Source organism: Colletes latitarsis, chromosome 5 (assembly GCF_051014445.1).
Source record: "Colletes latitarsis isolate SP2378_abdomen chromosome 5, iyColLati1, whole genome shotgun sequence".
In the NCBI taxonomy this organism is placed as follows: Eukaryota; Metazoa; Arthropoda; class Insecta; order Hymenoptera; family Colletidae; genus Colletes; species Colletes latitarsis.
This window is the reverse complement of record NC_135138.1, coordinates 34200827-34223542: the sequence shown is the minus strand read 5'-3', so window position 1 is coordinate 34223542 and position 22716 is coordinate 34200827. Positions and strand designations below refer to the sequence as shown.

The 22716-nt window shown below is 42.3% G+C and overlaps 2 protein-coding genes across 10 annotated transcripts in view; both read right to left on the bottom strand.

The window, feature by feature from the left end:
• Nucleotides 1–22716, bottom strand: part of Brp (ELKS/RAB6-interacting/CAST family member bruchpilot) — a 102349-nt gene that overhangs the window by 28970 nt on the left and 50663 nt on the right. For 4 of the 9 annotated variants that reach the window (XM_076765367.1, XM_076765371.1, XM_076765370.1 and 1 more), the window contains one exon: nucleotides 823–834. The exons of 4 other annotated variants lie outside the window; for them this stretch is intronic. In XM_076765367.1, coding sequence (XP_076621482.1) covers nucleotides 823–834 — 12 coding nt within the window. Of the gene's footprint in view, nucleotides 1–822; nucleotides 835–20438; nucleotides 20544–22716 lie in introns of those variants that run through there. One more of the 9 variants, XM_076765375.1, reaches the window with a different exon arrangement.
• Nucleotides 812–15931, bottom strand: LOC143341950 (uncharacterized). The gene is made up of 3 exons (XM_076765378.1): nucleotides 15302–15931; nucleotides 12671–12862; nucleotides 812–8440 (listed from the first exon to the last, which is right to left on the bottom strand). Exons 2-3 carry the CDS (start codon nucleotides 12824–12826, stop codon nucleotides 7460–7462), a joined length of 1137 nt encoding a protein of 378 aa, XP_076621493.1. The 5' UTR covers nucleotides 12827–12862; nucleotides 15302–15931; the 3' UTR covers nucleotides 812–7459.

Here is a 22716-nt window from a genome sequence, read left to right as displayed (position 1 = left end):
TACGATTATCGTTAGGCTGCACACACACGCACGTACGCAGGAAAGTGTCGAACGCGGGCGTTCCGTCTTCTCTGTTCACGTATCGTCGTCCGACGACGAACGACCGCGCCATACGGCGGAGAAGGCGTCGCGCCCCGGAGATCGCTTTTGCGCGCGGTACGTGAATGATTGCGAACAGTCAGAGCAACGACTCACACCAGAGAAAGGGACAGATAAATAAAAAAAAAAAAAAGATACAGAGACAGACGTTGGGGACGGCTGATGACTTCCCGGGCGAGTTTCAACTCGAACGCGATCGTCTCCATTGGGATCACGCTGGAAGGATTCATCGTGGCTCTTGGACGTCGATGATACAACGAAAATTACTTCGATGTTAAATCGCGAGGGTTACCAATTAAGAGTATCGTCAAACTTTTAAAGTTTCGAGAGGAATTTAATAAAAGAGTCGACAAGAGACTCGACAAACCGTTACCAGCAATGCGTAAACGCGGGGGGAAAGTTTGACAAAGCTTACTGCGAGTTATCGAATAGTTAAAACCGGTTAAAGCTACGTGGACTATTTTTCGTAGAAAAGTCGTGGTATTCGAAAATTGACAAAGTCAACGACGTCGCGTTACTGGGTTAAAAGTCGTCCGTGAACTCGCTGACCGCCCCAATAGACAGAAAGAGAGAGAAAGAGTGTGTGTGTGTTTTGTGTAAGAGAAAGTGTTACTACGGAACATCGAAACACTCCGTTACATAATACGGTAATCACGTAGATGGAATACGAAGGATGGGTGATGGCTTGGAAGTGCTGCTTTGTTGGGTGAAGAATATCCTTACCTCCTCAGAAAGCTAGAATATTGGGGCACCACATTTAATAATGCTTCGCTCACCACGAAGGCCGCCCAACTCCGCCTTCCTCTTTTCCAATCGTTCTCACCTTCGACCCTTTCGCTGCTCAATTGCTGAAAAGATCTGTTCATTAAACACATTTTACCGAAAACTTTCGCGATGATCTAGCTTCCATATGGACCACCAGCGACTACGATCAACGCTTGCTCCTGACCCAAGAATATCGGTTACGATGCACCGAAAGGGCGAAGCTGACTTTTCTATTTCTTCGTTCGAAAAAATTGCACCGAGCATCGAACAATAATATTGTTACGCCGCGATTACTGCACGTTGCTCTCGATTCCTCGACGTTCGATCCACGGAAGTAGGAAGCTCTCGGTTAGCGCGGGCGAACGTGATCGGATTTCGTCGTTCGCTGATTTGTTTCCCTGCTAATTCCGGTCACGTACAAAATTTATTCCGTAGGATCGTTAAGAGCAGTAACGTTATTAACGATCGCGGCGCGTTTCATCGACGGTCGTTACGTTATGGCCATAGAAAAGGGAATTGGACGAGTTCAGCGGAGTTGGGGACTGCCATCCATTGCCGTCTTATTGCTAACTTAGCTCTAGCTTAACTGCTAATGTACCCTTATGCCTAGACGAGTGACGAAGGGCGTCGTTCGGTTTATCCACGAATTCTATTCTTTAGCATAAAACTATCATTCGAAGGTCGCGTTTAACTGCCAAGTGAACTTTAGGTAATTATCGATCGCAAACAATAAACTGTCCAAAAGGTTCGAAATTTTAAGGAAGTATAGAAGTATGAAAATTCTAGACTCGGCAGTTGAAACGCTCACAGAGACCTACGTTGCACTTAAAACGGCAATCTAAATTTCTCCAGCGAAAAATCATCGTCAGGCTATATTTTCTTGGATATTCTTGGATAGTCTGGCCGTTCGAGGTCACCGCTATGTCCCCTCTCGCGATGAAAATTCTATCTCTCGAGCAGAGAGGCAGTAAAAGTTTAAATTGTGTTCCGAGCAACTTGCTACGCGGCAGGGGGGAATGGCCTTGAGCGGTCAATCGAATTCGCTCGGACTATAAGCGTTGGACTACTCGAACACTACCAAATTATTTCTAGTTGTCGAGTTACGTTTGCACGCGTCCCATGCACGGAAGAGCAGCTACGGTTAAAAATCGACGAGAACAGCTATCGTGGAGAGAACGTCCACGATTTAGCGAGGGAAAGACGAGAAACGCGGGACGAGACAGCCGATAGTTTAAACCGAACGACCCTTTCGTTTCGTCGCTCGACAGCTGGCCAGCTACGAGCCTCGCGCAGAGGACGATGGTGATCCCGGCTTGTTCGTTTACCTTATCGATAATCGATCAACGAGAGACGACAGACAGCTAGATGATGAGTGGATGCGTCGAGTGTAACGAAACCGGAGTCATCTGCGTTTCATGCAGCATGCACAAACACGACTCGCATGCGCTTCTAAGATCTCGTACTTCGTAACGCCAACGATGAATTTCGTGAATGTGGGTGAAACGTCGGACGGATGGATGGTCGCACGGCGGACTAAGCGTGGTCAAACACGAACAAACACGAACAAACGCGAACGAACGAAATCGTTCCCGCTGCCGCTGATCGGCGCGTGAACTCTCTACGATCGAACTTTGCCCGATTTCGCTACGGCCGATAGATAAACCGACGGCGAAAAGTGGTTTTCGAGCGGCGTGAAGCGGACAATTGGCCGGACTAGTTTATCCAGCGGTTACCAGTCCTCCTCTGGGATTCCTTGTTATCGCTGGAACGCCGAAAATCATCGACGAGCCTCGCGTTCGACTCGATTTAAAGTTCCCTAAAGGATATCACGAGTTCGCCAAAGAGAAAACCTACAGGGCACAGCTACCGTATTATTTATACCCATCGTGGAAAATTCTAAATATAATTTCACCGTTTCCCTCTATCTCTACGTTTTACCGTATTTGTACTTGCCGCTAATTGCGCGTCGAGAATATTGACTTCGATCGAGTTACAGCTAAACGTTAAAGTGTCGTATATAAAATTATACGTTTACCATTTAACCCTATGGACAGTGTATATGAACACGATAATATAGATAATTTATTAATTCGAGTATTTCGTAGATTTACCGCTAGTCTCGGACGATATCAAGGAAACCCAGTCGACCTGCGAATTCCTAGATGATTCTAATAACAATCGCTAGTCTCGATGAAGAAGAGTAGTTGAGAAAAAAAATATCTCTGTGCTCGTTGTCTATTGTATGAACGCGAATCTTTGTCGTATCGGGCGACAGTCGCGCAATCTCGACGAAAGATCAAGACTTGAAATAAACAACGAACTATGCTGGAAGCTTTATCTAACGTTATGGATCTCTTTAAAAATGTTCTTCACTTCAAGTCTTTAAAATGGTCACCGATAAGACTCGTTTCGGAGTTGACGCGACCGCGCGAGCGACGCCAAAGGATCGACGCCTCCATACGAACGAGCCTGAAAATGGTGCTAGCGAGAAACAATTGTCTACCTCGCCCTACTCTCTGACGCATGCATCATGCCTGGAACGATAAATTTGCATTCGAACTCTACGCGACGAGAGAATGGCTTGCGAACGACGATGATCTCGCGATGAAACGATTCTCGACTCCTTTCGTGAACGTTATGGCCGCGATGAGACGAGTACCCTTAGCACCGACACCGTCTATGATGCTTGTCACCTAATCGAGCGATGGTCTGCGAATGAAATGATCGATGGTGGCCGGCGAAAGTCCCTTCGAAATGCTAGATTCGGGTGAAACGAATCGGGAGACGATGGAAATGAGTGTGACACGATTTTTTTTTTTTTTAACAATGACTGGCTAAGTCTAAAGAGTTTATGGGCTGGATGAAACACGTTTGATGAAGGATAGGACTTGTGCCAACCGATCCTTTTCGTGGTCCGTGAACGTGGTGACTGTGATTTTACGCTTGTTCAGTGTCGTGGTTACCGAAAATCGAACGAAATTGATATTACGGGAGCGAAGGATGTGGACAGATCGTTGCCAAATCTACCGTGAGGGCCAATAGGGGATGTTGCAGGAACCCGAGATGTCCAGAGGGATGATACTTTGGTAATTTTAGCGACGTTGAACAATGAGCCGCGTAGTACGGGATGAAACGACTCTACACTGGGTGAATCTATTTGTTTCGTGTGAGGGGGGTGAGTGCGTGACAAGCATGGTCGATGGCGAACGTTTATGGCAACGATGGAGAAAAGAAATTTTGGACAGCGGTGAAATAATTTCCTTTTAACGATAAATCATAAACGGGGGAGGTAAATGTTTAACACGTGCGGAGAATTCTTTGTTCGAGACACGAACAAAAGGAGAAGAGGATGAGGATAATGGAAACAAGGGTCAAGTTGGATCAGGAAACGATTGAACGCAATCGTTCTTTCTTTCTCTCCATTCTTATTATTCACATTTTTAATCGACGTTATCTTCGTTAATTCGACTCTATTTTGACGAGTCGTCATTCTTGCCACTGATGCACCCTTGGCCTGTACTCTGTCTATATCGAGGAGATTGGAAAGATAGATCGTTCTAAATATGGAAGAAGGTCGGTGTTTATTTCAAGACACATAGAATCACAGAAGAGAATCGAAACTAAAGTCGGATCGAGGTTCACCGGAACGAGATCCATGGGATCCCTTGGGGTTCACCAAAGAACGTGCAATAGGCCTCTTTCGGTATTTTTTTTTTTTTTCGTTTCGACTTGTCTGCGTTTTCTTTTCACCGATTCCTTTCGAGGCGTTCTTGTAACGCCGGTGTGGCCTCGAGGCTGTCAAGGTTTCAAGGAGAATCGTTTCGCACAGGCACGGGTACACAGAGAGAAGCGACAGGGTGGCATAGAAGGTGAAAACAAAATCGTTTCTTTCCATCGGCTCTCGTATTTTGTCGTTCTTTATGCGTGTTATTGTTATTTAGTCGTTCGATTATTGTAATTTCCAGGCTCGCGTTAGACCGTTTCGAGTCTCGTTCTTGTGTCAAGAGTCCGAAGAGGATCGGTAGAAACGTGAACGTGCTTTCGTTTAGGCTCAGTGTGGACCTTGCGAACGTAGAGTCGTCCCCAAGATGGTTGACACGTGATATTCGTCAAACATCGTCGAGGTGGAAGGAAGTCCGGAGATCGGGGATGTCCTGGTGAGCAACGCACGTCGAGTTCCGGTTGCCACGGTTCCATCCTCGGGTGGGAACACCGGGGGGAAAGGGGGATTATCCCTGCAGGGCTAACGATTAGGGTATACCCAGCTCGACCACCGCAATTCCACGGACGCCAGAGTGTCCTGTGTAGCCTGCCCCGATCGTCCGATTACAGTATGAGCGAGCACAGGTCGTGTCTGAAACGTTCACTCGCGAACGTCGTTCGTTAATTTATCAATGTACAATTTAGACCTAACCCTCGATAAGGATAACCAGTCCTAACTTTTAGTAGAAAAATAAAGATTGTCGCTACCCCCGAACGTAGTAAAACATGTATTCCAGGGCACGTAAACGATCGGAAAGAGAAGGTTGAGAATTTTAACTTTCAATTCGCGTCCACGCAACGCTTCGTAATTCGATACGCCTAATTTCGTTTGGTTAAGCTAGGTATAGCACCTACACAGGGGATGACACCAACATTTTGGGGACGATGGTGGACATCGAGGCGGGTTAAAACGCTCTGAGCTACGAAAATATATCGTTGGAAGCTTCTTTACTTTCCCTCGTCTACCCCACGCTCTGTACACGCACGCTTTCTTCCTCTGTTCACACGTTTGTGCAACGTCGTTTACGTTTGGTACACGCAACACGAATTTACACGTACGCCTGGCTATTCTGACACGTCCGTGATAAGACACGAGTCCTTTGGGTCGCTTCGCAGAAAAATAATTTGATAAATCTTGGACTATTCATTCCTAAATTGTACTGATTTGATAATACTTCAAGCAGCATTAATTTAAACTTTATTAATCTTACACCAGATTCGATGAATTTCTATAGATCCATGTCTTATTTCTACATTTTTCATTATACGGAGACAATAATGGTTTTAAATTATAGACGAGGGCAGTGCAGGTGGTAATAGTACTTCAAAGTACAAACTGATCTTTGGATGACTAATGCTGTACTAAAGCTTCAAGTAAGAAACGTGATAATCAACACGTTGAGTTTAGATAAACTGAATACCTCATGGGAATCTCTTCTGCAGAGTGATCAAAAGACACGTGTCATTTCATGGACGTTCTATGAAATAGAGTGCTGCGTACACGTAGCGAGACTCTAACATAATCGAAACAACTTTGTCTCCTACTAAAGACGCTCTTCTAATCAAGGTTGTACAACGTTAACATCTATAGACATCCCAGAATTCAACAACATATATCATCTTCTAAGGCCTACAGATTAGGTACGCACGGTTGCTCTCGGACTTAACACGTAGAAGCTACCGAATTGTGACTTTCTCATTGACTTTCTCTCGGAACTGCTCGAAACCCGTTGTTCCCCGTCGTCGTCGCGCGATCAAACGATTCGTCCTAGCAGGGAAGAGGCAAAGGGGGAAGTTGCGAGGGCCGGACACCCTGAAAATCGCCGGGACGATCGCGGGGAAGACCGATCGATGATGGTCACGGGGATCAAGGTTGACCGCGCGGACGCGGGGAACGAACGTTGGGTTTGCCGCCGGTTCTTCTCGTACACCTACGACTTCTTAAACAGGTACAATCGAGTCAAAAAATAGAAACTCTGCTGTTCGATGAGAAATGGATGTCGGGAGGTAAAGAAAACAGGTACGCTAATGTGTATACGTGCTCGTATACGAGTCGATGAGAATCGAAACGCAGATTATCGTTCTCGATCCTCGAGAGAAGCCTGTCGAACGACGCGGTTCACGAATAAAAAGTAGAAAAGTAAGCGTATCGTGCCTTAGACCAACGGGGGATAGGGGTGGTTTCTTTCGAGCCATTCAGGGGGTAGGTTGTGTGTGCGTTTCGATAGCGTTAATGAAAGAAGTGGTCGTTCGATGGGGCAGCGTCGTCTTTGGTCTCACGGACTCGTATACGGCGGTCGGAAGAGAAAACGAAAGGCATCGAAGGATCCACGGGACGTTTCAACCTGAACGATTGATGACGACCACGTCGTGCAGCTTCCTGGGCGATGCGCGCTCGTCCGGCTTCATTTCCTCTCTACGGAGACTAGGTAACAGACACGTACGGCTGCATGCGCCTCGACATCATTGATCACACTCTCTCTTTCTCACTGTCACGCATTCTCTCTTCCTAACTCAAGCATCCGAAGACTTGAACGTCCGAATCCGGGGGTTGGGGTAGGGAAGATACCGGATCTCCGGGAGTCCGGGGTTGGCTTCTTCGCGATCGTCACGCCCCACGTCCTTGGCTCGAGGATCGGTGAAACGGACGCTCGGCCTCTGTTTCTCTCATTTTTTTTTGTCGTGAATCTCGAAACGAGACGCAAGGTATCGTGATATATCCCTTTTCTCTCGATACCTGATGAGAGATCGGGTTGTGTACTCACGCGGAGGCACCTGCGGCGCGCGAGGTCCGGCGTGACGCATCGGAGGAGAGATATCCGTTCGGGTGTCCCTAGACGGCGTCGTTCTTTTCGATGCGCACGTTGTTGATGAAGAAACTTACTTGCCGTTTGAAGTTCATGTCGTGCTTGTTGAAGGTGTGCGCGTGGAGCGCCAGCGCGCCCTGCGCCGCTGGCTCAATTTGTTTCAAGTGTTGCTGCATTTGCTGCTGATGCTGCAACTGCAGCTGATGCTGCTGATGGTGGTGTTGATGGAGATGAGGCTGATGATGATAAGGAAGATGATGATGAAGCTGATGGAGATGATGATCGGCGTAACGATCGGTATAGGGATTGACCACGCCAGTGGTAGCGCCCGACGAGATGCCGGCCAGGCACGAGGAACCGCCCCCACCTCCTCCGCCGCTCATGATCCCACCTGTCGAACCGGCAAGTAATGAACTGGTTAATGCCGTGGACGACGAGTGACCATACGGTACCAGCGAGGTCATCACGGACGGTCCCCTGGCCAAGTCCAACGTGCCGGGCTGCTGCGAACCACCCATGGCAGTCACCAATCCCTGTCGCACTTGCGACTCAATACCTCCCGTAGCTAGCAAACTTTGCTGCTGTTGTTGTTGTTGCTGTTGCTGTTGCTGTAACGCTGATTGTTGCGATTGCTGCTGCTGCTGCTGCTGCTGCAGACTACCGCCGCCGCTGGGGACGGCGGTGGCTTTCAGCAGCTGTTCCCTTAGTCTACCTCCGCACTCCTTAATACGCTGTAACTCAGTCTCGAGCAACGACACCTCCTTCTCCAGGGTCTGTATGCGCGCGTCTTTTGTCTCCATGATAGCCGTCAGGGTGGTGCTACCGGGCACGCCGCCTGGAACCGCCACGCTACCCCCAAGGACGGTACCGCCTGCACTTGATACGCTACCTATCCCGAGACCAGCAACTCCACCCGCCACGGCTGCTCCGGAGGACGCGGTCGAGGCGTACGCCAGCTCCAACTGCGTCTGGAGGCTCTTCAGGCTCTCGTTCGTGGCTTTGAGCTCCTTTACAACACAAGCAATAGGAGCAACGGTTACACTCGTCGACGTTCCGCCCGTCTCGTGTCTCTCTAGCGAGCGTGCGAGGGTTTTTTTTTGTTTGGATTCTTTTTTTTTTATTTGTAATTTATATATATTTTTTTTTTTTTTTGGTATTGTTACTGCTACATTATTTTTTTTCTTGGTGTGAAGTATACGGTGGTTCGGTAGAATGGAGATGTACTCTACGGTGGTCTGGTGCGGCTTCGCTAACGCACGAGGATCTGTCCCGTGGTTTGTTGCTCGAGCTCGAACGGGGGGGGATTTTTGGAAGCTAGGTTCGTCCACTGCACACAGGTCGTACAATATTTGCGTTTGCGCTATCGTTTCTCCTCTTTCTTTTTATCGAGGTATACGAGAAAGGAGCAGCTGTTGGGTTTGTTTTTTGTTCACGTTTCTTGACAGTGACGCTTTAATTCATGATTCGCGGGGAGCATCTTTAGGGGGGCATCTTTATCTATTTAAACTGTAAAAGAGTTTAATTAAAAGTTCGAATAGGATCCTTTGAATCGTTATTCCGCACAATGGGGAATCGACCTTTTCCTCACCTGTTGTCTCAGCCGAGTCGAGCAATTTCAATTCAGAACAACTACATACTGCTTTTTAAATCTTCTAATCGCTATCGCAGCTTCTATGGCAAAGCGTATATATCTCTGTCTCTCTTAAAAGCTAGCGCAAGATGGAAAATAAAAAGTTTGCCACGAATATCTTCCCTACTTACAATTAGTCGTTAAACATAAATCCTTCAGCCAATATATATATAAATCACTATAATTCTAATGAAAACGTTCTAAATTTCTCAAACGTCACATCGATGACGATACTACCGTCGCGTGCAGTGGAGCGGATACAAGAAAAGCCAGACCAGAACGTCTTTCTAGTTCCACACGGGACAGTCTCTCGAGGAAGCGGAAGTGGCAACGGCAGCGTCCCGGTTGACGAAAGAAAAGCGACGTTCCGCCGAGCTTCCTTCCTCCTTCGACACATCCAGACGATCGAATCTTTTGCGCTCCTCCGAATGACCGCGTGTGCTGTATCCCGAGGCGTTCTCTTTCAAACCGTTTCTCTTATCAATTTTGTCCGTCTCTGACGAATAAGAACGATCTCTTTGCGACTCTGACGCTGCTCTCAACGGCCGGTACAGGAGCACCACCGATCACCGATGATACATATCCACGATCGTCAAGGACCACAGCGTTCTCGATATCTAACGATCTCTCGATCCCGCGGACGCCGCGATCGCAAGGTCACTCTACGAGCGTTAGGCTCCTCCGGTTCTCAATTTCGACCCGTGTCACTGCGATATTACGTTGTTTACTGTCGGTTCTCCACGGCAGAAAAAGATCCTCTTGCGGACGCCGGGCGCCGCCGCAGTTCTTTCGCCCACCGCGACGTACGGCCGACATCGTTGTCCATATTTCTGCGCGCGGCGTTTCGACGACATTTTTTATTTTTTTTATTCTATTATTTTTTTATATACTTTTTGCCTCCGTTTCGTTTTTGCCTATCCTCTCTCCTGTTCACCGATCGTCTCGCGTCTCGTATCCCGAGGCGTCCGAGTCGCTTGCTCGTCCCGGGAGCGACAACCAGCGAATCGGGAAACGTCGGACGAGCCTCCGTTCGCGCTAACGTACGAACGATGCACGGTTTCGTGGCTGTTCCCGCGTACGTGTGCATTACGTAATATGGCTCGAAACGCGGCCACGTCGCATGGACAAGATGATCGCGAGATCAATGCGTATCCACGACTCGTACGGCTGAGCGCTGCGACGCGCTCGGTGCGATGAGGATGATGAACTTGTGATCTCTGCGCGACAGGTCGAGCACTGCGGGCTGTGCTGTGATAAGTACGTGCTGGAAGTCGAAGGGGACGCATGATTGGATTTGTGGTGTCTTTGATGAGATCGGTACGTGAATCGTTAAATGACGACGATTCGTGGATACGCATTTCGACGAGTGTGAGTGATTGTGTGTACGATGAATCCTAAAGGTGATCGCAGACCGTCGCTGACCGACGTGATAATGGTAAGTTTATCGTAGCTGATTCTTACGTGGGAACTGTTAATCGGTACCCCCAAGAAACACTGAGTTGGCTTTCTTCAAGAAATGTTAACACGTTGACTGTTCACTCATCGACGTACAGGGTTTGGATGATTTTAACTCCACAAATAGAAATTTACGCCTCACTATTGGCCTCTCAAATCTACATTCTTTCGTCATGACTTTTTATAGCTCGATGTATGTGATTTTATTATTTAAAAACCTTTCTAGTAAACGAACCCGTTGCTCGAGAAGTACATAAATAAAACAGCTTTTGCACTAAACCTACCGTTAGTATCTGATGTAGATAGGAAATATATAGCAAAGATAAAAGGAGAGAATTTTTAGTCGTCTTAAAACAGACTAATAACGTGTACTGAAAATAGTTAAACTTTACAAGCGTACAGTTCCGAAATTACTAGTGTTTTATTAATAATTAAACCACTGTTGGCAGCAGTGAAGCCTCCTCTTTAAAATGGCTTTTGGTTTTTGTCGATTGGACTTTCCGTTTTCGAGATATCGTAATTTATGTAAAGAGGTAATTTTTAAAATTCCGCTCTCCGTCTTACGAGAGTCGATTAACGCGTATAAAAAATACTAAAACTTTAGATGCCTGCAGTTCCGAAACTACTAGTGTTTTATTAATTATTGAGGCATTGTTAGAAGCGGTAAGACCTCTCCTTTAAAATGGCTTTTGGTTTTTGTCGATCGGACTTTCCGTTTTCGAGATATCGTAATTTATGTGAAGGGGTAATTTTTAAAACTCCGCTCTCCGCCTTACAAGAGCCCATTAATGGGTATTAAAAATACTAAAACTTTAGATGCGTGCAGTTCCGAAACTACTAGTGTTTTCTCTATTATTAAGCAATCATTAGCAGCGGTGAACCTTCCCCTTTAAAATGGTTTTTTGTTTTTGTCGATCGGACTTTCCGTTTTCGAGATATCGTAAGTTATGTAAAAGGTAATTTTTCTTAATTCGACTATCGCTGTCTTCGTCTGACGCGTCGCGTCGTACCTCCTTGTCGCGCGTGAGTCGAGACAGTCACGTGACTAGGAAGTAGTAGTATTTCCAAGAATTTACTACGCACTGTCTACTATCTACGCGCGCGAGATGAATGGACTCGCGCGAGCGCATCGAAATGTAAACAAAACTTCGAACCCTTATATTTCCGGAACTAGCCACCGCATCGACTTGAAATTAAAATCGCTATATCTCGGGAACTAATTGAGCTATCGACTCGTACAAACGCTCATTTTAAAGGGTGTTTCATCCTCTATCCAATGACTATACCAGCTACTATAATTTATGCTGTCTTCCATGTTTATTTTGACATTTACTTTGACACTCGACTTGAAACAAAAATTGTCATATCTCCGGAACTAATTGAGCTATCCACTTGTTCGAACGCTCATTTTAAAGGGCATTTCATCCTCTATCTAATGAGCATATCACCTACTATAATTTATGCTGTCTTCTGTGTTTATTTTGACATTTATTTTGACCCTATATTCTTAAAGAAGTTTCAACAGTTCCTATTAATTATATATAATTGGAAATGAGTTTAAATTTATATATAAAGTGTTCGTATCGTTATTATCCAGCTTTTTCTTCATACATAATAGTTTTTTTGCGGAACTAACTACGGTATCGACTTGAAACAAAATTCTATTTATTTTTTAAATTGTAATTGTACTTGGAAAATATTGTAGAACGTTTGAGGCGTATTCGGGGTTGCAAGCACGGACAGTCAACGTGTTTACCTTAACTGTCTCACATCTTAAGTGCCTAGTTCGCTTCTAACACTAAATTTTAGTCTTCCATCGAATGCAGTCAAAAATTAAATCCAAGACGTCAACGCCAAGGTCTGAATGTCAGTGTCAATGTCTTCTAACTACGATAAAGACTCAATATTGTTGATCCAAACGATTGTAAAATTTTTAAACGGTATTCCCAGCTTTCTTATCACAACAAATCAATTTGAGATCGTCAGATTCGTTAATTTAGCGAGTTTAAGGGACCGGTCCTGAATCTGTCGACGCGGCCAACTGCCAGGAAATGGCGGCAGCGGAAGTTGACACGATAAGCGCGACCTGCGATCACCCGTGACGGGCAAAACTCAAGAGGTATAAACGGTAGAGGATAAGACAGTAGATTACGCGAGGAGAACGTCGTAGTATTATCGCATGTCGCATCAGGTCGGTGCCAAACAGTCGCAAAGTCCTTCCTTGGGCCTGGGATCGGCTCGCCTTGACGCGACTTGACGACTTTCGGACCGTCCCGCTGCTCGTGCATCGATTACGACGATTGGCCATGATAGTGGTAGTAAGTCGTGATGGGCAAGAACGTGTCTGAGACGTACAAGAACGAGAAGAGAGAGTATATATATAACTGGGCGGTAAAAACATTCAGTGAGTCACAGTGGAGATGATGATATCAAGTCAACAGAAAATTATACAGATTAATATAAATGTACAGATTCTTTTTTTTTTTTAAGTGGTGCATTTTGTGTATACGGAGCGTCCCATTTGTCACGAGTGCATCAACTATATTTGCTGCTTTCGAAAATACGAGCATACGACTAAGGTCAAAGTCGAGATGATCATGAAGTGATTTTCAAAATGAGGAAACGTGAACGAGAAGGATACGTTCTGGATTTGTCATAAATAAATGTCCATTTTTTCGTTATTATCAACGTTCCAATAGTCTCTCAGTTTAACTTGGTTGTACAGACTAATTAAGACATAAAGTTTGAACTATTGAACGTGGATTAATAGTAGCTTCTAAGCGTGTTAACGAAACGTCAAGTAAACATGAATACTGTACCCAGCTTTAATACTAAATTGGAAAACGATTCGACGCTAATTTTTATTCGAAGATCATGGCACCACGCATCGTTTGATTCGTTTCTGATAAACTTAGAATGAAAAAAGTGGTCTTGTAGCAATTGTACAACTTTCCCTTGGTTATATCCCATACTTTCAATAGCAGCAGAGATGTTTAAGATACTTATGACAAATGGAACTCCCTATATAAACATATATAGATAGTACGTATATATGTGTGTGACGTAAACAGGACAAACACATTCCGTATTGTAGAAAAATATACATATTTAAGAGTAACCATTCATTCGTGTATGCGTACGTACACAGACTGAGTCAGATAAAACCCAAAATGTTTCTGTAAACTACACTCCAGAGGAAATGGTGTTGAAGCAAGCTCCTTAACTTGTTGATCTTACTAAAAAATTATAAATCTTGGACTTGTCAGGATCGAAGATCGAAAAAATTCAATAATAAATATTTGGTCAGTTATAATTACAAGCATCTTTCGATAAGTTATAATTTAAATAAACTCTCTGTAAATGAATTAATCGTGTTGTATGAAAATCTAGTTCTTGATTATAAATTTTGTAAAATATTCTTTGGAAGCTTTATTATAGAAATGGTGTGGATTATAAATATTAAATTGCGATTAAATGTCGACTCTTTCTAGCATAAGATGAATATCAATCAACATCAAACGAATATCGTTCAATACGTCTTTCCACGAAGTTAATAGTTGATGAAACATATAAGGCCCCAATTGTTAACTCAGCCAGTGTACGCGTTACGTAAAGAATGAACTTGCACATCAAAAAAAATGATCGTATGAATATGTATTTCTTACGGGACGAATCAAAAGTCTCGCACGGTCATGTTGTTCCCCGTTCTCCAGCATCTGGGCTGATGTCCGTTCACTTCTTTCTCGTTACAGAATTCCCAATCGACAAAGCTGTGACAGGAGTACACTGAATCCCTTGTATCTAAGCTTTCGAATTTTTTACTTCAGAATAAATATCCTACTTTCTTTTGGGGCGATCAATTGCTTCAATTGCTGTGAGTATCGTTCGAAATTGTTATTATTTGTCCTCCTCTATGTGTTTTAAAATAGGTCAGACACAAAGAGAAATTATTTCATCATCGTTGTGAGATTTTATGAAATTCAGTGCAAGTTTTTTTCATTGTGACATCAGTATGAAAACAATAATTTTACAAAAAATTTGATTTCATTGTAATATGTTTCTTGTCAAATCAAACGACTTTTGGATTCCTCCTTGTTCGTTATCAGTGAATCAAATTTTCCAAATTCTCTTCCAATGTGTTTCGAGCCTCCAATATTTTAGTTGCTCCATAATAATACTGTTGTCCCGTTTCACAATGAATCCAGGTACTCCTCGCACAAACCGTGTCATCCATCAATGGCTTACGTGATCCTGCTCATAGCATCACCGATAATCAATCTTCACCGTGACTGACGATCTAGTCATCGATGCTAAATCTTGTCTCAGCGGAGCACAGTGAAAGCGGTGAACGTGCATTGATTTCGATGCGCGTCTCGACTAATCAGATCGGTCCAATTTAAACTATTCGTGTCGACAATGACACGAATTTCCACAGTCGATGACTCGATTTTAGAGAAAATCTGTGCACGGTGCGATGCAACGAAAAAACGTCTCTGTTGCTACACGCGCGTCCATTGTATATTTTCCCGAGTTTCTGAATCAATTAACGACTATAACGTTACTTTTCACACTTAAGTCGCTTCTTTCGCGCAAACATCGAATTAAAAATTATTTTCCGATCCAAAGTTCCGTCTAAAAACGTCGCTTATTCTAAATTTCGATGAGATTCGTGTGAATTTGGCAGAGGGTTGATCATCGAGCAGGAAAATACGCAATCCACGCGACGCGTGTGGGTTAGGCGTGACTTTTGACTCGAGTTCCGCCATTTGTGTGGCATACATACCGTGGCATTCTCGAAGGCACGATCTCCAGCAGGTGTACATGTACAACATATACACGCCCACGTAATATGTACGCATACGCGTTGTTTTCTATCGTAGGTGTGACATAATATTTGATAGAGACCATAGATTTCGCGCAAAGGGACTCGTCGAGATCCTCGACTAGATCGGACGTCGATGGTGTTTAGTGCTAGAGAAAATCTATCTCCCTCGATCGCAAAAGTAAGTAAAATTCCCTTGAAAAATTCACTGAACCTCGCCCTTTCATTTTGCTTGTGAAAACATGTTTTTTTGCAGGAATAATAGAACAATACTTTATACTTTTCTCATCTAGGTACATGCAACGTGCTTCGATACAGCAGACTAGAGTATCGCCTCGCTTTTTGCAATCAAACTGAAACTATCAGCTTTCATAGAGATGGGTTTGGACGAGACTTTGTTCTCGAGACTGGTCGAACTCAAATGCGCCGTTCAAATAGGATTTTAATCCTGGGAGTGACTATAACAATAGTGGAATATTGTATTTGCCACTTATTTTTGTTAATAGACTAGAAAAGGGTTCGTGTTATCCAATATTTGATAAAATGATTTCTTTCAAAACTCTACCTTTACTTACTTTTTATGAGTATGATTTAAAGATTTAAAGACTATGTATAGCAGAATTAATTTCAAGTGTCCCTAACTCAGATTGATGCAAGAAGCGAGGCAGTACTGTATTTCCATCTTTCACACGTGCGTATTCTTTAACTTTATTCTGTATAAACCGTCCATAAGTATGATTGCAACTATACTATATATCGTATAATTTTGGAAAATAAAAATTAAAACTGAAAAGAGTGCAGATAACCTGTTTTCTTATGTCTTTCAACTTCAGAAGGAACGGAAAATGTGATACCTTTAAACAAATCTATTTTTTCGATGCGTGAAAATAGCAAATTTATACGGAAAAAGTCAGCTAACTTCGAGAGTAGTTTCATTCAAAATGTTAAAGACAACAGTCTACAACTTTGAATCTATTACAGATTCTTGAATGAAAAAATTCATGTAACTTCGTAAGATGTGTGTAAGCAATGGTACAAAATGTTAAATCGATATCTCAAATAGCTTTTCATTTATAAAATTCCGTTCTTGAATGATTGAAGTTCGATTAATTATTACACGTAAACCACACATATTACACACCCAACATGTACCATAATATTCAACGATGCAGACACTTCTGAGAAAGGGTAGCGTTATTCAGATTCCCGGGTGCAATTGAACTTATGGACGGTAACGGTTCTCGATACCTATGCATAGCTAAATTATTCAATCTTAAATGTATTCAAGCGCCCCGATGTAGAAACGATTTTAAATAGCATCGAATTCCATGGGGATCGATCGAAAGACCTCTTTTTCTTCGATCAATGATTGCCTTAGTTCGGATTTAGCACCAAACGCCTCTCGTTTCGCCATCGATCCCGTCCGATTGCGCGAAATTCCTTCGATGGCTGACGCAAAGCAACGTTGGAGAATTAGTAGAGGGCATCGACGGTCACTTCGTCCAAACTAATCGATCAGCTTACGCGGTGTTCAACATGGACGTAGGGATGTCTGGGATGAGGGGCACGGGTCGTGTGTGTCTGTTTCCCTTCGTTTCGATCGATTAGAATCGAGATTAACGTGTGATCAGTGTACCTGTTGGTTCCTCCCTGGCAGGGCCTGGATCAGGGAAGAGGTCACGTGCATGTCTTCGGCCACTAATTTCGGAGTATGTCGTGGATACTCGAGGAGACTTAAACCGTGGTGATTCGTGATGATGGTGTTCGGATGTTGTTGATGATGATGATGGTTTTCATGGCGGTGGTTCATGATGATCGCGATGATGGCTGATCATGTGCGTGGTTGTTTTTAGTAGTTGTTGTTGTTAGAACTGAGGTGAGTGACGAAGGGGGCGGATGCGGGCGTGATATCTCCCCCCGTTAGGGGTTGCTAAACGTCTTATCACCTACACATCCAAAGCAGCTCATTCCACGCATTCCAATCGCAGCACTTTTTTGTTCTTTTTGTATATATATATATATATATATATTTTTTTTTTTGTTATGTTATATATTATTTATCACCGCAGTACGGTTCGCACGGTTATCCTTTACTGTTATTTTTTTTTTTATCTGTAATTTTTTTTCCGTGTGTGTATTCTCTGTACTCTCCCCGATCAGCGTCCGATTTCCGGAAGTCCTTGTCGACGTCTCGTATTGTCGTCGTTCGATCCGCAGGGTGCAAAGAGAAAGGCAGAAGAAGAGTAAGAGGCAGACAAAGAAATAAAGACAGAAATCACGTGGGATGGGGACGAGAACCGGAAACGAAGGAGACTCTGTGCACTTGCGTATCCCGTTTTCTAGGAGACTGATTCCTGCCGCATGCTATGTCGAGGATACATACACGCTTTGACATACTTCATGGACGTCTGGTCGCGTCGGTTTATTTTGCCATACGTTTCGACCGAGTCTGGCCAACTGGGGTCTAATTAATTACGAATCTCTCGCTCGGAACACGAATCACTCGACGATCGATTCGATCGAAACAAAAGACGAAGCTAAGAAGCATGCATCGTTAAAATCATATCTTCGCTCGGTGTCCGCTCGATACTTCCATAAAAATTCCTTCTACTTTGCGTCTGATGAAGTTAACTGTGCAATGAAAACAAGTCTCCCTTTAAAACTGAAAATTTTCCATCGAATGTGATTATCAGTATTTTGGATCCTTCGATAATGATATTAATGAGTAATATTTTTTAGCATCAAGTTTAAATTGAATATTCAATTTAGCGTCGAAGGGATATTTACGAATTCAAAATGTTTCATCCGTTCACAAAACTGCATGCAAATATTTATTTAAAAAACAACAATCTGCAAGCCATATATTTTTCGATATTTATTTGTACGTGGGTTGGTACAACTTCTGTTTAAACTGTTTTTCGAACTCTCTCGTCGTTCTGGAGATATTTCAATGGGAAAGAAAAATATGCAATTTTTTTAAAGGGTAAATTGACCCTAAAATAAAAGTGCTTTTGTATTACTTTCGACTCGATTTATATAATATATGAAAACATAATCTAAATTCTCGAATTTGCAACTGTTTTTTGTTAGTTCTAAAAAATATTACTTGTTATTAATATAAAATCAGAAAGGTGGGTAAATAGAGGTCGTAAAGTAACGATGATGTCATTCGTTTTTGCGTTTACTTGAACGTTTCGACCATCTTTTTTTATCCACTCAAAAAATAATATTAATTGATATTAAATATTAAATATGTAATAACCTTGGAATCAATTGTACCTAATTAATCCTGTTTAGACCTATGTTGAATATTTTGTTTTAGATAAACAAAAATTAATTTAATTTGTGACCTGTTTTGCAACTAATATTTCAGCAAATTAAATAACATACTTTTTATCGAAACATAAATAACAGAAGTTTCATCCAAAGTGGATAAAAATAGTAAGAATTGTAGGGAAATCACAAACACGCATATTTAAAATTCTATGATAATATTCCAATTAAAATGAAATAGGCACAAAAAATGCTCTACTTATTACATAAATAAAACAGAGAATGCTCAATGAACAATCAAATGGAATTAATTAGATACTATAAATGTTATAATTGTCATACAAATTCCTTCCGAAGAGGGCCACAGAAAAGTGGTCGAACCGTTCAAGTAAACAGTTATTTCGAAGCCACTATTTCTCTCTTTCCCTGACTCGTGGCATCACGGTCGCTGCCAATAATTTTTCTTTTACATAAGAAACAATCCCCCACGCGAAAACTATCACGTTTCCCTGTCGGACGTTCGCAGCAAAACGAAGCAGAGAGCAAGATCGTTCGAGATCGATTGGGATTCTACGTGCAACGAAATCCACGAGCAAAATAAAAGCTGCAGAAGAATCCACGATTCTCTAAACGACGTTGGCGGTAACGATTCGTCCGTTTCGCAGTACAGACTACGCCATACGGTCCCGTGACCGGAATATCGTTATCGTGTCGCGAACGTGTCGTCGAATGCGAACAAAAATCCGTATACTCGACGATCGCGAGCGGTTTCTCCGAGGATGAAGTATGTCATTCGTCGATAGGAATTGGCTGGATCGTAACGTCGTGGTCGGAGAGAGGGGGTGGGTGAAAAATCAAGGCCCCGGGCGTGAGAGGATGCAGCTAAAATTGACGGAAAAAAATTCCGGTGACGAGACAGGCCATTATTGGGGTGCTGGTGCATTGTTTGATCATCGTTCGATGTCTCGCCCTCGGAGCCCGACACCTGGCTCCGTCGACGGAGTGGAAGGGTGCACAGTGGCCCGGTGCACGCTCCCGGTGCAAGAAAATAGAGAGAAAGAAAGAATAAGAGAAGTGACGATGAGATACACGTCGGGTAAAGTCGACGCGCGCTCTGTCCGGCTCGTACCGAGTGGGCCCCTCTAACGGAGCTGAAAGGATCAGTCCCGTGTACTGTACGCAGAAAGAAAGATCAGTCCCAAGCCACTGGAACAGTGGACAGTGTTTAAAAATTTTTAAATCGATTGAAAACGATTTTTGCGACGTGTCTGACCATTATTATCTTTCTCTACTTGGGCAGACGTCATAAATTTGGAACTCCAATAAAAAGATGTTATCTTTTCTACTTGTTTCATATAAAGAAATCTGCCTTTAGCTGTGTATACTCTGGAAGATAGGAGATTGTGCCCAATGACTTTTAACTGTCTCAATTTATGAGATTACACTACGACCAATCAGGCCTGATGGCCAATTTCTCGTCTCCGTTTTCTGATTTTCGATTACGATTACACGGTAACTATAATTGTTGATCGGATTACATTTTATTCAACTACGATCGCAGACCCAATAAGAACTGATTAAAAGGTCCGACCTAATACGAGCATTTCCAGTAACGATCTTCGTTTAATTGTTGCACAGTCGCAGATTCGATCGAAACGTCCGACCCAATACGATTGGCAATTCCTTCCAGGACTGATCTTTCTTTCTCCCGACTAAACGAATGATTCTCTGTCCTCTTTTGTGCGACCCCCCGCCCCCTGATCTGTAAATGCCGCTCAAGCCACGTAGACTTCACCTAAATCCTAGATCTGACACAGGCACATACACGAAGATGCAGGGAGTTCGGTGTGTCGAGACGGATGCGACGTCGCCATGGCCCTTCGAATTCTTTTTCTATTCCGTTCGAGTAATCCTGGAGTTTCGAATCGCCTCGTCTCCGTTTGTTTACGTGATCGCCAGTTTCCCGGGTTAATAATTGCCACGATTCGTACTCTGGGTGCAACAGTAGCCGAAAATACCTTCCTAAGTAGTTTGAATTTGTTGCTATCAGTATTGTGGTCCGCCGTGTTCGCTGGATGAGCGTGGCTGATTCTTGAGACGAGTTTCTACCGACTGGTCTGAATACTAATGGACTATTTTACTGGATCACGTGGCTGTGCATTGTCGGGCAATTCTACTTATTTCCTTTTCACGATCCGAATGCTGGACATTTATTAAGAATTGTTGATGCGGAGTTTGTGCGCTGCAAATAGATTCTACTTGTCTGTTTACTGTGAAACGTTTATGGAATCTTCTACTGATTCCGCGGTCTGACTAGCGACAGGAATTTTTAACCGTTTCTACTGATTTAAATAACGCGACGGAGACACTTCTCACTAGTTTGTTGAATCGTTCAAATTATAAGAAAGCTTTATACACAACAGTTTTCTCGATCGATTGAAAATTGGGAATTTTGCAATGATTAAAATTGTAAAAATTCATATATATATATGAAATAGTTGCAATTTTAAAATTAACTAGTGTATCTCAATTTTATATGAACAAAGAATCTTTGGAATTATTTCTGCTAACGAAAATTATACATTTATTTTAAAATGTAACAAAGCATGAGTCAGTTTTTATACCAATAGTATTCCATTTGTTTTTAATAGACGTAAATCTGAATTACCTGAGAGTAGTTGTTATACGTATATTGGCATACTTATTTCTACATTGGAAGTGAATTTATTAATACAGCACGAGGCATTGCATTGCAGAAATATTCGATTAAAACGATACTAGAAAATGAATTCATTTCCAACGTATAAATAAGTATGCAAATTTACAATTATTCTCAGGCAATTTGAATTTGTATCTATTAAGAACGAATAAAATTCTTTTGTTATAAAAACCGATCAATGGTACGCTAAAAATAATATGAAAGTTAACGTAATGTAATTTCAAGATTGCATTATATACGTAAGAATTAAAAACAATATTTCTAAGTTTGCGTGTAAAGTCTCCTTAATGTATTTGTTTTTCATTTAGATTTGAAAATTATAATTTTCTTCCCGAAGAGAATCAACAAACTTGATTGATACCGTTTAAATATAATTATGTATACACCGCATTATTTAAATCATACAAGCACGAATTATTCGAACTACATATTTGTTTCTACAAAATTTCAGGCTGATACGTTACGTGTTTATTCTACTGTTCACTGGATATTCTACTACGAATACACGAACTTTGACTGCAAACTATTTGGCGCTCATCTCCGGTGATATTTTTATTAAATAATGATAGAAAACGATAATTATTAAAAAATTAGAAACACTATTCGATTTTGGAGAAATTAAAAAATTTTCTTTTAGTTCTTTTAAAATTCCGTCTAATAATTATAAACTTACTATGCAGGGTGTTCGGCCAACCCTTGGAAAAATTTCAATGGGAGATTCTAGAGGCCAAAATAAGACGAAAATCAAGGATACTAATTTGTTGATTGAGGCTTCGTTAAAAAATTACAGAAACATTTCCGGCCACACAGTACATTTTCAGTAAAGAATTTTTTTCTCGAAAGTACGTAGGATTTCGGGGGTGTGTCTATTCACCAAAAATGATTGTAATTGACCCCTGCAACTGAAAATAATTTTTTTACAACGATTTGAAATTTTTTAATTTTGTCGAAAAATTTGCACCCTACTCGAATTTTTTTCTCAAAAGTGGGTAGGATTTCGAGGGTATGTCTAATGACCAAAAATGATTGTAATTGACCCCAGAACCTAGAAATAATTTTTTTAGAACGATTTGAAAAATTTTTTTTTCGTCGAAAAAATTCAGGGAAACATATCAACGTATGGTCAGACATTTTCGGTAAGTAATTTTTTTCTCGAAAGTGAGTAGGATTTCGGGGGTATGTCTATTCACCAAAAATGACTGTAATTGACCCCTGCACCCGAAAATAATTTTTCCGTCAATAATTTTTAATTTTTTAATTTAATTTTTTAATAACATTTTAACGAAGCCTCAATCAAGAAATTGATATTCCTGATTTTCGTCTTATTTTGGCTTCTAGAATCTCCCATCACAATTTTTCCCAGGAGTGACCGAATAACCTGTAT

What these genes read in the sequence shown, in the direction of transcription:
- LOC143341950 (XM_076765378.1), bottom strand. Translation starts at nt 12,826, where the DNA reads ATGGCCAATCGTCGTAATCGATGCACGAGCAGCGGGACGGTCCGAAAG. An exon ending in TACTACGACGTTCTCCTCGC is followed by an intron (nt 8,441 to 12,670) that starts GTAATCTACTGT and finishes TGTGTTGTAAAG; the next exon opens with GAGCTCAAAGCCACGAACGA.